Source organism: Miniopterus schreibersii (assembly GCF_964146895.1).
Source record: "Miniopterus schreibersii genome assembly, chromosome: 7".
NCBI classification, from domain to species: Eukaryota; Metazoa; Chordata; class Mammalia; order Chiroptera; family Miniopteridae; genus Miniopterus; species Miniopterus schreibersii.
In genome coordinates this window covers 68,941,995-68,963,540 of record NC_138108.1, presented here as the reverse complement: position 1 = coordinate 68,963,540, position 21,546 = coordinate 68,941,995, and the positions used below count along the sequence as shown (strand labels likewise).

The 21,546-nt window shown below is 37.9% G+C and overlaps 1 protein-coding gene across 6 annotated transcripts in view; it reads left to right on the top strand.

Annotated features, from left to right (window-relative positions):
* The window catches only part of R3HDM1 (R3H domain containing 1), a 108,364-nt gene extending 87,813 nt beyond the window's left edge, over window positions 1-20,551 (top strand). For all 6 annotated transcript variants that reach the window (XM_081141868.1, XM_081141865.1, XM_081141867.1 and 3 more), the window contains 6 exons: window positions 419-522; window positions 2,528-2,697; window positions 8,470-8,614; window positions 17,309-17,391; window positions 17,839-17,923; window positions 19,208-20,551. In XM_081141868.1, coding sequence (XP_080997994.1) covers window positions 419-522; window positions 2,528-2,697; window positions 8,470-8,614; window positions 17,309-17,391; window positions 17,839-17,923; window positions 19,208-19,569 — 949 coding nt within the window. In that variant the 3' untranslated portion in view covers window positions 19,570-20,551. The remainder of the gene's footprint in view (window positions 1-418; window positions 523-2,527; window positions 2,698-8,469; window positions 8,615-17,308; window positions 17,392-17,838; window positions 17,924-19,207) is intronic.
* The last annotated feature ends 995 nt before the right edge of the window (window positions 20,552-21,546 follow it).

Here is a 21,546-nt window from a genome sequence, read left to right as displayed (position 1 = left end):
ATATGATATTTTTTTCTGAGTCTCATAATTGTCAGACTGCATATTCTATTTTCTAAAATACAGCTTAGTAAGATCCAAATAAATTACCTTTTTATTTTATGAAGTTAGTGAGTTAGTTTTTAAGTAATCATTAGAACAATACAAACATATTTAGAATAATTTGTAAAAGAGTAAGAGCAATGGAATTAGTTGTTTTTTTCGCTGGTTTTAAAAATTAGTATTATTGCCATAAACATAAGATAATTATCCAAAAGATAATTATTTATAACTCACAGAGAAAAGAGTGACTTTTTTTGCTAATCAATTTGAAGAATAATTTATTTAAATAAATTTGTAGGAGCGTTTGTTCAAAGTATCTTTATAGTCATCTCCGTCTCATTGTGCTGTGTTTTGTGTGTGTTTGATTTTTCCCCCATAGCTCATCAGTAGGTTACTTACAACATCCAGGATCAGAACAAGTACAGTTTCCTCGAACTACTTCACCCTGCAGTTCCCAGCAGCTTCAAAGCCACCAGTGTGCAGGTATGAATAGACAATCGAACAAAAGGTTGATGGTTTTTCCATTTGAGAAATAATGAACTTAAGTTCCTTAGGCATTTCTAGAAAAAAGTTTTCAACTTGTTATGTGCTGAGATATATGTACCCAGGATATTTAGGGCACCATGCAAAAATCAGAGCTAACAGGTTCAGTCTACTGCCTTTACTGCCGCCACTACCACTCCACTCTCCTTTTTCTCTTCCTCAGGCTCTTATTCCTTCCTCACCTCATAAATATTGATGTTCTCTAGGATCTTTTCCTAGGCACTCTCATTCTTCTTCAAGGTCTTCCTAAGTAACCCAGTCACCTCCTAGGCCTCAACTGCTGCTTTTTGCCAGCACCTCCCTAATCTTATTTCTGCTGAGACAGGACCATATAACCAACTCTCCACTGGACATTCCTACCCAGATGTGTCAAAGGGACTTCAGATTTACTATTTACTGTTTTTTCCTCTTTCTGAATTCCTTACCTTGCCTATCTAGGAACTAAAACAAAATTCAGTCATAATTAACTTTCTCTGTTCTCCCCTTTCACGGTCATGCCCTCACCATTTCCTCAAATCTGCTACTTTCCTTCCCCACTGCTGCTACTTTTGGTCAATTCTTTTCATGTCTTATTTGTAGTGATCTCAGGTGCTTTTGCTTATTTCATGTTTCCCCTACACCCAACCTTTCTTCTCCCCAATACACAAGCACATACATAGACAGTTCTAAAATTACTGTCCTGAAACAGAAGTCTCTTCATGTCATTCCTCTGAATAAAAAATTTTGCATGAATTCTCTATCGAAACTAGCAAGTATGCCTCTTGTTTATACTTATATGCTCAATTCACACAGAACTTTGTTTCCAGAATACACTATGCTTTTTTATGCCAAAGGCACTTTTGTACCTATTCTTCCCTCTGTCTGGAATGCCTATCCACCATCCTATGTTGGCCAAAAACCTGCTAATCCTTAAATTTTGACTCAGAAATTACCTCTCCTACAAAGGCTTTCCTAGTCCTTAAAACAGAGTATGTTGTTTTTCTCCCTGCTTCCCTGGTGTCTTAAACAATCCTTTATCAAAGCACCTTATTTTATTGTAATGATTTATTGACATACAGTCTATGAGAAACAGAGAAATAATAAATGATTATTAAATAAATGACTAATAGTGGCTGTATCCTACATGGGCTACTGTGGCTGAGGAGAACTTTGAGATGTCCCTAAGCAGTCAGCCCTCTCTGGTTTGCCTAGCCAGGTCAGGTTGGTTCTGTTTCCAGGGAACTGGGAACTACCATGGTTACTGCAGTGCAAACTGTGGTCCTGTTGGCAGGGCATAGGATCCTTCTTTACCTTACACCGAAGTGGTGAGTGGTAGGCAAGGTATATGCCTAATACCAGCAGTGCTGCAGTACTGGTACACAAAAGAAATAAGTCAGATGAGAAGATAGATATAATACTCCACTTATCTCTACTGTACGAAGTGTTTTGACATACATGTAAGCATCACAGCTCTTTAAAATCAGCCAAGGAGGTCTTCCTAGCCTCCTTTTTCAGATGAGAAAACACAATAAAAAAGCTTAAGTTTTCCCAGAGTCATAGGGCACTTCAGGGTACTAAAGTTGTGCTTTGTTAATTCCATTCTCATGTCCCAATCTCTTCCACTGCATGAAATTGAGTTACTAGAAGATAACTTTTTACTGTATGTCAAAGTTTCTGTAGGATAATTTTTCCCAGTTTTTCTTTGTATTTAGAAAAATGCCTGTTTTAAAATTAATTCATTTTTTTAAATTAAGCACTTTTATATATATATCAATTGTGCTATAGTTTCTGCAGTAGATAATTGGAACAATACACTTTTAGCAAGAAGCACTAGAGTTGAAATCTGCCTTACATATATAATAGTAAAATTTTGTTCAGAAATGTAAAATTGTTGCCATTATCTTGGTGTTTAAAGATGCTACCTGCTAAAGTATACTGATTGTAGTATTCTAATTCTGATTTTCAGCTGTGCCACCTCCACCAGGTGGAGGAATGGTGATGATGCAGCTTAACGTACCAAACAATCCACAATCTCGTGCCCACTCACCCCCACAGTGGAAACAAAACAAATATTACTGTGATCACCAGAGAGGACAGAAGTGTGTGGAATTTAGCAATGTAGACAATATTGTTCAGGTAAGATGCTTAATTTTAATACTTTCAATATTTTAGTCACAGAAGATTGACTCAAAAAGCATGACACTGAATTTGAAACCTGAAACAGATTAGTAAAGAAGTTTGAATATTTTTTATATCCAGACAATTTTTTCAATATTTAAATATTACTTCCCAACTTTTGCATGTTCAAAAAAAATATTTTTAATCAGAAGGTAAACTAGGTCTAAAATTTGATAAAGAAAAATAATTAAGCAGTTATCCTACTTTTTTTCATATAAACTATATTTTAGTGTAACCAGAAAGTTGATGAGGAAACACTCTTTATCATAGAAGAAATACAATTAATAAATGTAAAAGCAATGGTAGAATTTAAAATCACCATTTTGGAATATTATTAAAATAATGGATCAAGGAAAAATTATAAGTAAATGCCAGAAACATTAGGAAAAGTTTCATGGGGAACTTTAAAACGGATATATGAAGCAGCTGATCAATTGTAGCATCACTAAAAGTGGCTCAACCAAACATTACTTTCCTTTTGATGCGGTGTAGAGGAAATGAACAGTATCCCATGATGTACTCTTGCAAAAAAAAAAAAAAAAGATTGACCCTTAACCTAGTCAAGCCTCTAAGTCTAGAAAATCCAGGAAGGAAAAAAAACAACTTATATAAATATCATGACCTTATTTTCCTGGACAGATGCGCCCCATTTCTTTAACAGATAAATAGCATTTTGAAATGAAGGCTGTCTGTTATAGATTAAAAGAGACTGAAGAGATATAATAATCAGATGCAACATATGGATCTTTCTTGGATACTGACCAACCAGTCAAAAGATGTTTTTGGACAAAAAGTGAATATTTAAATATGTTAATTTTTAATATGGTAATGGTGGTGGGGTTTTTTTAGTTTTATCTCTTAGAAATATTTATATACTGAAATATTTTCAAGTGAAATGCTGTGATATCGAGACTTGCTTTAAATACTTTAGAGGAGAAAAAAGCAGGGGAAATCACAAAGTTGGATGATGGGTAGATGGAAGTTTGTTATACTCATATTTTTTAAAGATATACAAAAAATATTTACAATTCACATGACAAAATCATAGCAAAATTAAAAGGTCAACGGTCATTTATAGGCTAGCTCACAAACTATATCTAACCAATGGCCATTAAACAGATGACAATGTAAAAAATATTTTTTTATTTATATGATTGGGAAAACTTAGAAAGACTGTTCATTTGCACTGTTGACAGAGATATGAAATTACACACTCTTGTGCACTCCGGGTGGTGCTGTAAATTACAACTCTTTTTGGAGTGCAGTTTAGTGACATTTTTCCAAAATGTAGAAGGTAAATAGCCTTTGACCCACAAATTCACTTCTTATAATTTTGTACAGTGAAAATTGTGGAACAAGCATACTAAAATATGTGTACAAGGATATTTCTTTTTCCCTGTTGTTACATTGAAAAACTGAAAATAGTCTTGATATTCAGCACAGACTCCATACAACCCTGAGAAGACTTTAAAGTTAGATCTCAGGTTGACCTTGGCACAGAAACAGCCTGCAACAATCAATAAACAAGAACAATAACAAAAAATCCCAGGAAACCCTAAGAAAATGGGAGAATCTAAGTTCCATGCTTAGCAGATTACCAGATTCAAATATCCAGTTTTAAACAAGCAAACCCACAAGACATACAAAGGAAAAGGAAATTATGGCCTATTCGAAGAAAATAAATTAATCAACAGAAATTATCCCTGAAAAAGACCTGATGAGAGATCTCTTAGACAAAGACTTTAAAACAACTGTCTAAAGGATGCTCAAAGAACTAAAGGGTGATTTGAAGAAAGAAAACAATGTATGAACAAAATGGAAATCTCAGTAAAGAGATAGAAAACCTAAAAAGAAACCAGCCCAACTGGCTTGGCTCAGTGGTTGAGCGTCAGTCTGTGAACCAGGAGATCATGGCACATACCCAGGTTGCAGGCTTGATCCCCTGTAGGGGGTGTGCAGGAGGCAGCCAATCAATAACTCTCTCATCATTGATGTTCCTATCTCTCTCTCCCCCTCTCCCTTCCTCTCTCTGAAATCAATAAAAACATATTTTTTAAAAAATTAAAAGAAACCAGAAATAAATTCTGGAGTTGAAAATACCATAATTAAAATGAAAAAAATCACTAGGGAAATTCAATGGCAGATTTGAGCAGACAGAAGGAAGAATCAGAGTGCTTGAAAATAGGACAGTGGAAAGTATCAAGTCAGAGGAACAGACAGAATAAAGAATAAAGGAAAGTACACAGAGCCTAAGAGACCTTTGGGACAACATCAAGTGGACCCACTTACATATTGTGAGCATACAAGAAGGAGAAGAGAGAAAGGGACAGAGAGGATATTTGTGGTAATAATGGCTTGAAACTTTCCATGTCTGATAAAAGACATGAACATAAACATCAAGCAGCTCCACAGGCTCTAAGATGAAGTCAAAGAGACCTACATTGAGACACATTATAATCAATCATTCTAAAGACAAAGACAGAGTGTTAAAAACAGCAAAAGAAAAATGACTTGTCACATACAAGGGATCCTCCAAAGGATTATCAGCAGATTTCTCATCAGAATCTTTGGAGGCTAGAGAGAGCAGGTCAATATATTCAAAGTGCTAAAAGAAGAAAAACTGTCAGAGAAGAAAAACTGTCAATCAGGATTTTGCATCCAGCAAAACTGTCCTTCAAAAGTAAGGGGAGCCCGGCCGGGCGTGGCTCAGTGGTTGAGCTTCGACCTAGGATCCAGGCGATCCGGGTTCGATTCCTGGTCAGGGCACATGCCCTGGTTGCGGGCTCGATCCCCAGTTGGGGAGGGAGGGGGATGCAGGAGGTAGCCAATCAGTGGCTCTCTCATCATTGATGTTCCTCTCTCTCTCCCTCTCCCTCCTCTCTCTGAAATCAATAAAGATATATATTTAAAAAAAAAAAGTAAGGGGAAAATTAAGAATTCCAAATAGCCCAGCCGGGCATGGCTCAGTGGTTGAGCGTAGACCTAGGATCTAGAAGATTGCAGTTTGATTCCCAGTTGGGGCGCATGCCCAGGTTGCAGGCTCGATCTCCCAGTCGGGGATGTGCAGGAGGCAGCTGATCAATGGCAGGTCTCTCACCATTGATGTTTCTCTCTCTCCCTTCCTCCTCTGAAATCAATAAAGATATATTTTTAAAAGGGGGGGGAAGAATTCCAAATAAAAGCTGAACCCTACCCTGCAAGAAATTCTCAAAGGAGTCCTGCAGAGTGAAATGAAAGGACCCTAGACAGTAACAGAAAGTCATATGAAGAAATAAAGCTTTCAGTTAAGCTAATAGTATTATATCAATGGTTTGTAACTCCACTTTTTGCTTTGTACATAATTTAAGAAACTCATTTTTTTTATTATCTAAAAGGTAATATTTTTGTAACTTTGATTTGTAACTCCACATTTTGTCTTCTACAAAATCTAAGAGAGTAATGCACTTAAAAGAATTACTAGTTTACAGAAGGCAACTGATGGATCTCTCTCCTCCTCCTCCCCCTCCCCCCTTCCTCTCTCTCTAAGCATATCCTTGGGTGAGGGTTTTATAAAAAAGAAAAATTATTAGTTTGCTTTGGGGCACATAATGTATAAAGATGTAACTTTATGACACTAGCAACTAAAAGAGGTGGGGACAGCTGTAAAGGAGCAGATATTTTTGTTGTTATATTAGTGAAGTTAAACAGGTATTAATTCAGATTAGAGTATTATAACTTTAGGACATTAAGTGTAATCCCCAAAGTAACCACAAAGAAAAATAATCTATGAAGTATATACAAATGAAAATGAGAAAAGAATTTAAACATTTTACTACAAAAAATCAGGTAAACACAAACAAAGACAGTAGTGCAGGAATTGAACAAAAATATAAGGCATTTAGAAAAATAATAGCAAAATGACAAAAGTAAGTCCCTCTTTATCATTAATTACTTTAAATATAAATGAATTAAACTCTCTAATCAAAAGACAGACTTTAGATCGAAAGAGTTTGCAAGATACAAAGGAGTTCCAGTACAGCAACAAATGTAACAAATACAAACATGTACCTAATAGGCTATCAAAATACAGGAAGCAAAAACATACATTTGAAGGGAGGAATAGACAATTCTACAGTAATATCTGGAGACTTGAGTACCCTACTCTCAATAGTGGTTAGAACAACCAGACAGAAGATAAGTACAGAAGTGAAGAACTTAAGCATAGTAAACCAATTAGATCTAACAAACATATACAGAACACTCTACTGGACAACAGCAGCATACACATTCTTCTCAGGTGCACATGAGACATTTTCTAGGATAGACCATATATTAAGCCATGTAATAAGTCTCAACAGATTCTAAAAGGTAGATATCATACAAAGTATCTTCTTTCAACCAGCATCAGACTATAAGTCCTACCCAGAGCAATTAGACAAGAAAAAGAAATAAAAGATATCCAAGTTGGGAAGAGAAGTAAAATGATCTCTGTTCAGAGATAATATGATCTCCCCACAGCATACAGTTGTAACTAGAAAGGAAAAAATAGGAACTTCACAATGGAGAAACCTACCAAACAGCACCTTAACCAAGCTATTGAAATAAAAACATCACCAATACTGTGATGACAAATGGACAGCATGTTCCTCCTCCTATGATGCACTGAGGAGGAAGCAACATCACTTTTCTGGTATTCCCTCACCAAATGTATGTCATGAACTTTTTTATGAGAAAACAGCAAGCAAACCAAAATTGAGGAACATTTCACAAAATAGCTGATCTTCATAGTGACCTTCAGAAATGTAAAAGTCATGAAAGAGAAGACTGAGGCTCTCTTCCAGGTTAGAGAGGGTCAAAGAGACATCACAACTAAATGCAGCACTTCACTTGATTCTAGGTTGGATTCTGGACTACAATTTTTTGTTTGTTTTTTGTTATAAAGTGTATTAGTGGGACTTTCTTGTTTTTAGGAAATAGACAAATTATTTCAAGATGGGGGTATTGTGAGCAACTGATTCTCGTATAGCTCAGGAAAAAATAATAGATAAATCCAATATAATAAAATATTAGCATTTGGGAAATCTGAGAATTCTTTGTACTATTTTTGCAACTGTTCTTCTGGGATGGATTTAAAAATAAAATGTTAAAGTAAGTTAATGTGAAAAAAAGAATGAGGTTGATGTAAATATTCTCTCATCCAAAAGTATCTACAATATTATTGTCTAGGTACAAAGGCAAGATCCAAAAATAGGATATATAGCCCATCTTGTGTGGCTCAGTGGTGGACCTTCAACACATGAACCGGGAGATCAGGGTTCGATTTCCGGTCAGAGCACATGCCGGGATTTCAGGCTCCATCCCCAGTAGGGGGTGTGCAAGAGGCAGTCAATTGATGATTCTCTCTCATCATTAATATTTCTTTCTCTCCCTCTCCCTTCCTTTCTCTGAAATCAATAAAAAATAAAATTAAAAAAAACACTTTTTTTTTTTAAGTAGGATGTATAGTCTTTTCATTTTTGTAAAACATGGATGTACGGATGCATATGCATAGAAACAATCTGTTACTAGTGTTTATCTTTGGGAATTGGAAGTTATAAATTTCCATAAAGTTTTAATTTTATAATAATGTATGTATTGCAGTAATATAACAAGTACATGTTTATAATCAAAAAGAATAAAAATTGTTGTATAAAAGGAAATTTGCAAAACTCCTGACTAAAATGCTGTCCCATTTTCTTGATGTAATTACAGCACAGCCCTCAACTTAGTAGTCCCATTATTTCACCAGCTCAGTCGCCAGCACCAGCTCAGCTGTCCACCCTGAAAACTGTTCGTCCTTCTGGACCACCACTTTCCATCATACCTCCATTTTCTAGACCTTTTATTCCTGGGCAAGGTAAGTGTGCATGAAACTCATCACAGCGTCACAGAATTTTAAGACATCAGTCCTAATAACTTTGTACCTTACCTGGGTATTGCTATCTTTCAGTTTTCCACAGTAATGTTTCATCACTAATTAATAAGTAATTACTAACTTAGTAATTACTTACATTCAATAATTACTTACATGACAGAATTAAAATGGTTATAACTTATTTTCCTTAGACTCCATTCCTCCATACAAAATGATCTATATTTGTTTTATATTTCTAATTTCTACATTAGAGCAATATGTGTCAAGAGTTTATTCAAAAATTTATTCAGCGAACATTTATTGAGAACTTGCTATGCCCCTGATGTACAAAAATGAGTAAAATGAAGTCTTCATCCTCATGCAAGACTAGGTAGAGGAGCAACACATGAGCAATGATTATAAAATAATATGGAAACCATTGATTTTATTTCCTGGAATTTATTTTAAGGATAAATGCACATAATCAATGTAAACTATTTATGCAGAGTTTATTCTGTACTAAAAAAAAAATTTTCAAAACCTAAATGTCCTTCAATAAGGATCAGATCATGATATATCCATGTAAGGAATACTATGCAGTTATCTAAAAATCATGGGGTTTTTTGTTTTTGTCTTTTTAATCCTCACCAGAGGATATTTTTTCCTTTGCTTTTTCAGAGAGAAAGGAAGAGAGAGAAATATCCATGTGAGAGAGACACATCTATTGGTTGCCTCCCACATGCTCCCAATGGGAGTCAAGCCTGCAACCAAGATGTGTGCCCTTGGCTGGAATCAAACCCAGGACCCTTCAGTCCGAGGGCTGACACTCTAGCCACTGAGCAGAACCAGCTAGGGCAAAATCATGTTTTAAAGAATCATTAAAAGGGGAGATTCACAGTATAGTGAATGATTTTTAAAAAGATGTTACATTGCCCTGGCAAGTGTGGCTCAGTGATTAGAGTGTGATCCTGTGCACCAAAGGATTCCGTTCCCAGTCGGGGCACATACCCAGGTTTCGAGTTTGATCCTAGGTCAGGGGGTGTATGAGAGGCAATTGGAGGCAACCGACTGGTGTTTCTCTCCCCCCCTCCCTCCCTCTCCCTCTCCCTTCCTCTCTCTAGAATCAATGGGAAAAACATATCCCCGGATGGGGATTAAAAAAATAAATTTAAAAAATTAAAAAGAAGTTACATGGACATTTCAAAAAAGAAACTGACCAGTAAGACTTTGAAAAAATGTTCAACATTATTATTCATTGGGGAAAGGAATATTAAAATCTGAATAAAATATCGCTTTTCCTCCACCAGAATGGCAATAATAAAAAAGACTAGCAACACCAAATGCTGTTGAACATACAGAGCAACTAAAATTCTCACACATTGGCAAGGGAATGTAAAATGATAAAACCACTTTAAGATTTGACAGTTTTTTACAATGTAGCGATTGCACGCCTAGGTATTTACCCCAGAGAAGTGAAAACATGTTCATGAAGACTTACACAAGAACATTTATAACAACTGTAATAGCCCAAACTGGACTGACCCAAATGTCCACCAGTGGAGACTGGGTAAACACATTGTAGCGTATCCTTGCAATGGAACACTGCTCAGCAGTGAAGCTTAACAAAGCAAACTGCTGACATGCAACAACATGGAAGAAGCTCAGACTTATGTTAAGCAAAAAACAGGCCAGACACACAAAGAAGACATACTCTGATTCTAATTATATGAACTCCAGCTACAAGCAAACTAAACTATGTTAGAAATCAGATACTGCTGTGGATGGGATATGGAGTTGACTGGAAATGAGCTTGAGGGAACTTTTCAGGAAACAGGAATGCACATTATCTCTTTTGGGTCATGGTTGCATGGACTTGTACAGTTGTTAGAAGTCATCAAACCTAACACTAAAGGTGTACATTTTGTTTTATGCTAATCGTCTCAAATTTTCTTAAAAGAATTGTAGCCTGGCTGACGTGGCTCAGTGGTTAGGGTGTCGGCCCGTGCACCAAACGGTATTGGGTTCGATTCATGGTCAGGGGCACCTTGCTTCTTTCTGTTATGAAACTGTTGAGAGAAAGGGCATACATTTCCTGAAGACACTTTCCTAGCACCTACCTATCACCCTCTTCCAAACACATAATGTACTAAATTTGGGGACTTATGGTTAAAATAAAATGAGACTATAACAAATGAAAACATTCTTCTCCAGGGGGAAGTCTTTGCAATCAACATTTATTAAGCCCTTTTTTTTTTCTTTTTTTTTAAATATTTCTTTATCTTTATTGTTGAGACCATTACAGATGTCCCCCTTTTAACCCCACTGATCCCCTCCATCCCACATCCATCCTACCCCAGGCCCTCCCCACACCAATGTCCACATCCATGGGCCATGCCCATAGACGTTCAAGTTCCCTGATTAATCTCTCCCCACCCACACACCCCTCCTTGCCTTTCCTCTGAGATACCTCAGTTTGTTCTAAGCTTCTATGTCTCTGGATCCACTTTGTTCATCAGTTTATTTTGTTTATTATATTCTACATATAAGTGAGATCATTTGGTACTTGTGTTTCCCTGACTGGCTCATTTCACTTAGCATAATACTCTCTAGTTCCCTCCATGCTGTGCCAAAGGCCAAAAGGTCCTCTTCACAGCCTCATAGTATTCCATGGTGTAAATGTGCCACAGCTTTTTTATCCACTCATCTGCTGATGGGCACTTGAGCTGTTCCCAAATCTTAGATATTGTGAATTGTGCTGCTATGAACATAAGGGCACATAAGTTCTTGGCGATTGGTGTTTGGGGCTCCTTAGGATATATTCCTAGAAGTGGGGTCACTGGGTCAAATGGCAGGGTCAATTTTAAATCTTTGAGGAAACTCCATACTGCTTTCCATAGTGGCTGCACCAATCTGCATTCCCACCAGCAGTGTACCAGGGTGCCCTTTTCTCCACACCCTTGCCAGCACTTTTAGTTCATTGACTTGTTGATGGTGCCATTCTGACAGGTGTGAAGTGATACCTCATTGTAGTTTTAATTTGCATCTCTGATAATTAGCGACATTGAGCATTTTTTCGTATGTCTCTTAGCCATTTGTATATCCTCTTTGGAGAAGTGTCTATTTAGGTCCATTGCCCATTTTTTAATTGGATTGTTTGTCTTCCTTTTGTTAAGTCGTATAAGTTCCTTATATATTTTGGATATTAACCCTTTATCCAGTGTGTCATTGGCAAATATGTTCTCCCATACAGCGGGCTCCCTTTTCGTTTTGTTGATGGTTTCCTTTGCTGTGCAGAAGCTTTTTATTTTGATGCAGTCCCATTTGTGTATTTTCTCCTTAGTTTCTCTTGCCCTAGGAGATGTATCAGCAAACATATTGCTATGAGAGATGTCTGAGATTTTACTGCCGATGTTTTCCTCTAGGATTTTTATGGTTTCATGCCTTACATTTAAGTCTTTTATCCATTTTGAATTTACTTTTGTGTATGAGGTAAGTTGGTGGTCCAGTCTCATTTTTTTGCATGTATCTGTCCAATTTTTCCAACACCATTTATTGAAAAGACTGTCTTTACTCCATTGTATGTTGTTGCCTCCTTTGTCAAATATTAATTGACCATAATGGCATGGGTCAATTTCTGGGTTCTCTGTTCTGTTCCACTGATCAATATGTCTGTTCTTGTGCCAGTACCAGGTTATTTTGATTACAGTGGCTTTGTAGTACAACTTGATATCTGTTATTGTGATCCTCCAACTTTGTTGTTCTTTCTCAAGATTGCCTTAGCTATTTGGGATGTTTTTTGGTTCCAGATAAATTTTCTAAGTGTTTTTTCTAGATCTCTGAAAAATGCTGTTGGTATTTTAATAGGGGTTGCATTGAATTTATAGATTGCTTTGGGTAATATGGACATTTTAATGATGTTAATTCTTCCAATCCATGAACATGGTATATTTTTCCATTTGTTTATATCTTCCTCTATTTCTTTTTTCAGTGTCCTGTAGTTTTCTGAGTAAAGTTCTTTTACATCTTTGGTGAAGTTTATTCCTAGGTATCTTATTTTTTTAGTTGCATGGGTAAATGGGATTATTTTTTTAGTTTCTGCTTCTGAGAGTTCATTATTGGTGTATAAAAATGCCATCGATTTCTGGGTGTTAATTTTATATCCTGCTGCCTTGCTGAATTCATTTATTAAATCTAGTAGTTTTCTGGTGGAGTCTTTAGGATTCTCTATGTACAATATCATGTCATCTGCAAATAATGACAGTTTTGTTTCCTCCTTTCCAATTTGGATGCCTTTTATGTTTTCTTCTTGTCTAATCGCTGTAGCTAGGACTTCCAGTACTATGTTGAATAAGAGTGGTGAAAGTGGACACCCCTGTCTTGTTCCTGTTCTTAGGGGAAACGGTTTTAGTTTTTGCCCATTGAGTATGATGTTGGCTGTAGGTTTGTCATATATGGCCTTTATTATGTTGAGGTATGATCCCTCTGTTCCCACTTTGCTGAGAGTTTTTATCAAAAATGGGTGTTGGATTTTATCGAATGCTTTTTCTGCATCTCTTGATATGATCATGTGATTTTTATCTTTCAGTTTGTTTATGTGATGTGTCACGTTTATTGATTTGCGTATATTGTACCAGCCTTGCATCCCTGGAATAAATCCCACTTGGTCATGGTGTATGATCTTTTTAATATATTGCTGGATCCAATTTGCTAATATTTTGTTGAGGATTTTAGTATCTCTGTTCATCAGGGATATTGGCCTGTAATTCTCTTTCTTTGTAGTGTATTTATCTGGTTTTGGAATTAGGCTAATGTTGACCTCATAAAAAGAGTTTGGAAGTGTTCCTTCCTCTTGGATTTTTTGAAATAGTTTGAGGAGGATAGGTATTAATTCCTCTTTGAATGTTTGGTAAAACTCCCTTGTGAAGCCATCTGGGCCAAAGCTTTTGTGTGCTGGGAGCCCTTTGATTACTGCTTCAACTTCATCAGCAGTTATCGGCCTATTTAGACTTTCTGATTCTTCCTGATTGAGTTTTGAAAGGTTGTATTTTTCTAGGGCTTTATCCATTTCATCCAGGTTTTCCAGCTTGATGGCATATAGTTGTTCATAGTATTTTCTTACAATCCTTTGTATTTCTGTTGGGTCAGTTGTTATTTCACCTCTTTCGTCTCTGATTTTGTTTATTTGGGTCCTTTCTCTTTTTTCTTGATGAGTCTGGCTAAAGGTTCATCAATCTTGTTTATCTTTTCAAAGAACCAGCTCTTGGTTTCATTGATCTTTTGTATTGTTTTTTAGTGTCTATGTCATTTATTTCTGCTCTAATCTTTATTATTTCTTTTCTTCTACTTACTCTGGGCTTTTTTTGTTGTTCCCTTTCTAAGTTTTTGAGTTGTAGGGTTAAAGAGTCTATTAGAAGTTTTTTTTTATTTTTTGAGGTAGGCTTGTAGTGCTATAAACTTCCCTCTCAGGACTGCTTTCATTGTATCTCATAGATCTGGAGTTGTGTGTTCATTTTCATTTGTTTCCAGGAAATCTTTTATTTCTTTCTTGATCTCTTTGGTAACCCATTCATTGTTTAAAAACATGCTTTTCAGTCTCCATGTGTTCAAATGTCTTTTAGTGTTTTTATTGTAGTTGATTTCTAGTTTCGTGCCATTGTGATCCGAGAAGATGCTTGATATGATCTCAGTCTTCTTGAACTTATAGAGACTTGTTTTGTGTCCTAACATGTGGTCTATCTTTGAGAATGTCCCGTGTGCACCTGAGAAGAATGTATATTCTGCAGCTTTGGGGTAGAATGTTCTGTAAATGTCAATTACATCCATCTGATCTAGTGTGTCATTTATGGTTGCTGTTTCCTTGTTGATTTTTTGAATGGAAGACCTATTCAGTGAAGTCATTGGGGTGTTAAAGTCCCCGAATATGACTGTATTGCTGTCAGTCTCTCCCTTAAAGTCCTCTAGAAGTTTTTTTATAAATTTAGGTGCTTCTATATTGGGTGCATATATGTTTATCAGGGTTATATCCTCTTGCTGGATTGATCCCTTTAGTATTATGTAATCACCTTTCTTGTCTCTCATTATGGTCTTCATTTTGAAGTCTATTTTGTCTGATATGAGTATTGCTACCCCAGCTTTTTTTTTTTTTCATTTCCATTTGCATGGAATATTTTTTCCATCCCTTCACTCTCATCCTGTATGAGTCTTTTCTTCTGAGGTGTGTCTCTTGTAGACAGCATATAGTTGGGTCATGTTTTCTTATCCATTCAGCTACCCTATATCTCTTTATTGTGGCATTTAATCCATTTACATTTAAGGTTATTATTGAAAGATACTTATCTACTGACATTTTGTTTCTTTATAGCTGTTTCTCATTCTCTTCATTTCTAAGTCTAATTATAGCAGTCCCTTTAACATTTCCTGTAATGCTGGTTTTGTAGTAATAAATTCTTTTAACCTTTTTTTGTCTTGGAAGCTCTTTCTTTCACAATCTAGCTTGATTGATAATCTTGCTGGATAGAGTAGTCTTGGTTTCAGATCCTTCTTTTGCATTACCTTGAATACTTCATTCCATTTCCTTCTGGCCTGCAGAGTTTCCGATAAGAAGTCAGGACAGCCTTATGGGAGCTCCTTTGTAGGTAACAGTTTGCTTTTCTCTAGCTTCCTTTAAGATTCTCTCTTTGTCTTAGATTCTTAACATTTTAATTATGATATGTCTGGGCGTAGGCCTCTTTGGATTCTTCTTGCTTGGGACTCTCTGTGCCTTTTTCCTTTACCAGGTTAAGGAAAGTTTTCTGCCATTATTTCATCAGACAGGTTCTCTAACCCCTGCTTACTTTCAACCTTCTGTGGTACTCCTATAATACAAATATTGTTACATTATGCTGTCCCACAGCTCCCTTAGACTGTACTCTTGTTTTTTAATTTTTTTGTTTTTGGGTCTCTGATTGAGTGATTTTTTTCTACCCTGTCTTTTAATTCACTGATCCAATCCTCAGCTTCTTCTAATCTGTTTATTCCTTCTAATATATTCTTTATTTCTGCTATGTCATTCTTCATTTCTGACTGGTCATTTTTCATAGTTTACAAATCTTTTTTCATGCTGTTGAGCATCCTTACAATCAGTATTCGAAACTCTATATCTGAGAGGTTGCTTATCTCTGTTTCATTTGGCTCTTTTTCTGGAGACTTCTCTTGTTCTTTCATTTGGGGTTTGTTATTTGGTCTCCCCATTTTGGCTAAATGTTAGGTAGATCTGCTAGGATTCTCAGTCTTTTTGGAGGGTCTCTGATTCAGGCCAATGTCAGACACAGTTTGTGACTGGCCCTGAGTACCCTGTTTGGGGCTGTCAACAACCCCAGGCTTGAGGTCTCCCCTGCTAGGGCTGGATGCATTTGGACAGGACCAAGATGCACACCAAAGTCTGCTTTTCTAAGGCCCAGGTCCCAAAACAGATCAGGCAAAAACTCAAAGCACCCTGAAGTCTGCCTCAGTCTGTAGTCTTGTTAATCTGATCCTCTTAATGAGCCTCAGGCTATAGAAGCTTCCACTGGGTGAGGCGGCTAGTTGTTATCAGTCTCTTCAGCCTCAGGCTGTAGAAACTCCTCTGGGCAGGGCAAGAGGCTCTGCAGCAGGGTGGAGCAATTGCTTTCCCCCTCAGGCAAAAGCCGAAAGTTCGCCTCCCAAGAAAGATGTCCCCACAGTCTGGGGGAATGACTCCCTTTTCATGTGATGCTTTTAGGCATTCCTGAGTATAAGAAAATAATTGGAGGATCTCCATCCTGACTACCCACACACTTGTTGATTCAGGAAGAGTATACTTGCTCATGAATAACACTTATGAATTGTGCCACTCTTTCTAAGCAAGTTAAAAAAAAAATTTTTTTTTTTAGGGTTTTTTTTTTTTGTTTTTTTTTTTTTTTAATCCTCACCTGAGGATATTTTTTCCACTGCTTTTCAGAGAGAGTGAAAGGGAGAGAGAGAGAAGCATTGATGTGGGAGAGACACATCCATTGGTTGCCTCCCACACATACCCCCAACCGGGGCCGAGCCTGCAACTGAGGTATGTGCCCTTGGCCAGAATTGAACCCAGGACCCTTCAGTCTGCGGGCTGACATTCCAACCACTGAGCCAAACTGGCTGGGGCTAAGCAAGTCAAAATTATAAATACAAACTCATTTAAAGAGAGCTTATAATGTAAATATATCTACAACGTAAATACACCTATTGGTTAAGACTCTAAAATGTTTGTATACATAAATATATATATATACATGCATGTTAATAGTGACTTTGGAGAGCTAGGAAGCTTAATGTTTTTCCAGGGTCTTCCTTCCCCTGAAATGTAAGTTACATTCCTTTTTAATCATCAGAAAAAATGTGGATTTTAGCATCTTAAGTGGTTACAAGGGGGTATTATAGTTATTTTGATGGGTTTCATATGGAATGTTAAAGTATATAGAGAAGTCTCTCTTCATCCTTTCCCCTGTTGACCCAGGTCCCACCACTTACCCTCCTTCATAACCACTGTTACTAGTCCTTAGTCTTTTGAGTTTACCCTGGCTCTTTAAAGGATATTTGGAACTTTTAATTCTTTTTAAAAAGGTCAGTACCTACTGAACTGAGACCATTTAGAAAACTCTAGGAAGTACTTTGTAACTAAGTAGGGAAAAATGTAAAAATGTTTCTGTTGACTTTCAGGAGATGCCAGGTATCCATTGCTTGGCCAGCCACTGCAGTACAACCCTCCTGCTGTTCTGCATGGACACATGCCAACCCAGCAGGTGAGACAGCCGGCCGGCGCACCTCCTAGGCATTGTTGCCAGAGCATCAGACTTCCGTTGCTGAGTGCGTGCGCCCTGGGCCTCCTGTTGGCACTGCGCAGGGAGAGCCTTGTGCCTCAGCTTATTCCTTTCTTGATGTCACTGGCCCCATTGAGAGCAGATCAAGGGAGAAGGTGGAGCACTGCTTGGCTGTGCAGTAATTCACTTGTGCTAGCCAAAAGTGGGTGTGCTGGGTGTAGGGCACCCTTTCTTATGAAAGACCAGCAAGTGACTGGTCGTAGTGAGGGACAGGAGTGCCATTGCCACAAAGGCAGAACTCAGAAGGCCTGGCGTTGAATTTTTTCTGCTGAAATACAAAACCCGTATTGAGTATGGTTAGGTGTTAAGTGTTTAAACATTGCAAACACATTTTTCAGCATTATTTCTCATCTCTTTGTGTGTTTTCAGGGTCAGTCTGGTAGCAGGCATGGAAACCGAGGACGGAAACAAGCTAAAAAAGCTGCATCCACTGACCTTGGTGCAGGAGAAGCAGGTGTGTCCCTGAGAGGCAACTGGATGTGGTTCTACAAACTATTGAGTTGGACAGCCTTTAAAACTATACCACAGCACAGAAATGGGTTTTCTTCTTCCTAGAGTCCTGCAAAAGTCATAGAACATTATGCCATCTATAACGTAGGGTGCTTGAATATGTTCTGGTTTTTTGTTCTTGTTTTGGTTCTCACACAGGATATTTTTCCCATTGAATTTTTTTAGAGAGAGTGGAAGAGACAGGGGGAGAGAGAGAGAGAGAGAGAGAGAGAGAGAGAGAGAGAGAGAGAGAAACAATGATGTGAGAGAGAAACACATCAATTGATTGCCTCCCGCACACACCCTGACTAGGGCCAGGGATCGAGCCTTTAACGAGTTACGTGCCCTTGACTGGGAATCAAACCCACAGCCCTTCCGTCCTCGAGCTGACGCTCTGACCACTGAGCCAAACTGGCCAGGGCTTGAATATGTTCTTTTCTCTTTTTTTTAATGTTTTTATTGATTTCAGAGAGAGAGAAAAACATCAATGATGAGAGAGTCATTGATCAGCTGCCTCCTGCCTGCACACCCCCTGCTGGAGATAAAGCCCGCAACCCAGGCATGTGCCCTGAACAGGAATTGAACAGCAGTCTCCTGGATTATAGGGTGATGCTCAACCACTGAGCCACATTGGCCAAGCTGTTCTTTTAATGCTATTTCATCTGAGGTTTGAGAGCGTAGTATGGTAAAGGTTGCATTTAGGAGGGGTGAAGGACCAAAAGGAAAAGACGTGTGTGACAGGAACAGGTAGAGTGAAACTCTTTGCCTCTGTTCTTTGAGAAAGGAAGTAATCCTTATACCCATATGGAGATAGAGCAAATGAACAAATATGTCACCTTTCTGTCACAAAGCACTGTCAGGTATGTACTTTAGCTTTCTACTCAGCCTCCTTGGGGTGGTGAGGGCAAGTGCTGTTATCTTTATTTTACTATGGGAACATGAGGCTCAGGGAACTGTTTGCCCAGAATCACACACCTCATTTAGAGAAGCCACTGTGCAGAGCTGGGTTTTGTATGCGCAGCTGTCAGTGAAGACTGTGAAATGGGTAGTTTAGCACCATTAGCTCTCCATTCCTTGCCTAGGGGGTAAGTAGGAATGATTTGAAAGACGGCCATAACAGTTATAATTTTGTGGATTTGAGTGGTTTTAGAAAATTCTGTTCATTTTCTCTGTCATATTTGGGTCTACAGTACTTTTTCCTCCCTCTTCAATAACAGGGATTGTTAATTCTACACTTTTTCCATTCTAGTTGTTGGGAAAGTCTTGGAAATTACTGAACTACCAGATGGAATAACTCGCATGGAAGCCGAGAAGCTTTTTGGGGAACTCTTCAAAATTGGCGCCAAGATCCGGTGGCTGCGGGACCCCCAGTCCCAGTCCCAGCCGCGTCGTCACCCCCTCTGCTGTGGCAGCGGAGACAGCACTGTCAATTCCGAACGCTCTAAACCCATTGACTTGGCCTCCACTTACACCGTCTTAGCCACATTCCCCTCCATTTCAGCTGCGCAGAATGCATTGAAGAAACAGATTAACTCGGTTAACAAATTTAAACTGAGAACAAGCAAGAAGCACTATGACTTTCACATTTTGGAAAGGGCAAGTTCTCAGTAACAGCCACCTTGGACCCTTGGCCTTTATGATTCCCCTGTCCTCTCCCATCTTTAATTGGCTTGGTATTTGGAGTTTCTGTTAACATGATAGAGACTCCTAGGATGTGTGGTCATGGCATAACAGCTTTTGAAGACAGGCCAGTGTTCCAGCAAGGGGGCAGATACACACTGCACCCCAGACTGTAGGAATCCACATCAGAGTCATACAGAGTTAGCAGCTTTTTCTGAGGAAATGCTGTTCCAGTGTCCCATGACTTTTATAGTTATTTTGTTTTATATTTCTGAATTCTTGTATCAGATCCAAAGCTCTATTGTACAGCAAATGATTCTTCAAAATTATTACAATTAGTCGCAACCTGTATTTCTTTTTTGCAGCCAGCACAGTGTTATCCAGCATAGAACTGGGGGAAAGAATACAGGAGTGGAATAACCAAGTCAGAACCATGTGCTGTCTTTTTGAGGGGCCAAAGGATGGCTACGGAGAGCCCACAAATAGATTACTCTTCCCCTGTATCTCTAAACACAGAAGCAATTTCCAGAAAACACAGTTCCCTCATTGGGTGCTTTCCTTACTCATTTAGGTAGTATGACCATTAAGTATAAAGCAAATTATGTTATGTTCTTAAGGCTTCTTAATCAAACCACTTAGACTCAAAGGGGAATAGGAATCATTCTAGGCAGGAAAATACTTACAGGTTTTTGTGGGGATTTTTTTATATCCTTCCAATAACTAAATGCCACTTAATTGCAGTCCCCTCCTTGTGGATTTTTTGTCACCTAAGGAAATGCATTTGAAGAGTGCTGGAAACTTCTTAAGCAGTTTAAAGTTTGTTTTCATTGTTTGCAGCAGATCACTGGACATCAAAGATTCATTGCACTTATTACAAGGAACCTTTTTTCAATTCTGTATAATTTGAAAGGCTGTACAATGTGTGCTGATGCAAGCCTTTTTCAGTTCAAGAGAATAAATGTTTACAAATATAGACCCACTTTGTCTTTTGTAAATTAAAATTGCCTTTTTAAATGAGTGCCAGTATTAAAGACTTTTCCTAAAGATTTTAATTTCAGACTTAAAGAAGGAGAAAGACAGTAAACCCCTCACCTTTGGTTTTTTTTCCTTATTTATTCATTTATATTGAATTTACTGTGGTGACATTGGTTAATAAAGTTATATAGGTTTCAGGGGCACAATTCTATAACACATCTGTGTACTGTATTGTGTGGTAAACCCCTCATCTCGCAAAACGTTTTACGGAGCATCACGTTCTCTGTCGCGGTGATTCCAGTGGGTATGACTTGGGTCATTTTTGCCCTCTTATAAAGTTAGTGCCAATCAACTAGAGACAATTCTCAGTATGAACATATTTACATAACAAAAAACATTTGGTTAGATAAAGAATTTGTGTTCTTATCCAATATATTGATCACCCAATTGTCCATTTTAGCTCAAATGCTGTATAGAAAGCTTTCCCTATTTGTTAGGCAAATAAAGTGCTGGGAAGCCCAAAAGGTAGGAGGGTGTGCCACGTGCAGCTTCCCTGGAGCCCAGTTTCTTCCAGCCCAGAGTACGTGCAGCCCAGGAACAGCAGGTGTTATCAGATTGGCACAGATGTTCACGGATTCCAGAGCAGTTGCAAAGTCACACTTGGTCCCTGGGAATCCCAGGCCTCCCTCAAGCTGGTGCATCCCAATTATAAACATTGTGCTCCTGGGGACAGAAGTTGGAGCTGCCTATGAACCATGTCAGATACAGGAGCCATACACAGGAAAAGGTAAGGACTATGAAAATCATTTCCAAGGCCTGTTGAATTTTTATTACTTTTGACTGGATATGTAATTAGGGCCAGCATTGCAGCAAGAATTATTCAACCATTCATGTGGATGGAGACAGCCCACAACCCTGTGGTTTATTTCAGTTCTCTGAATATTTAACTCCTGCAGTAGGAATCCTAGTAAACCTAAGTGGAGGTTTAAATTG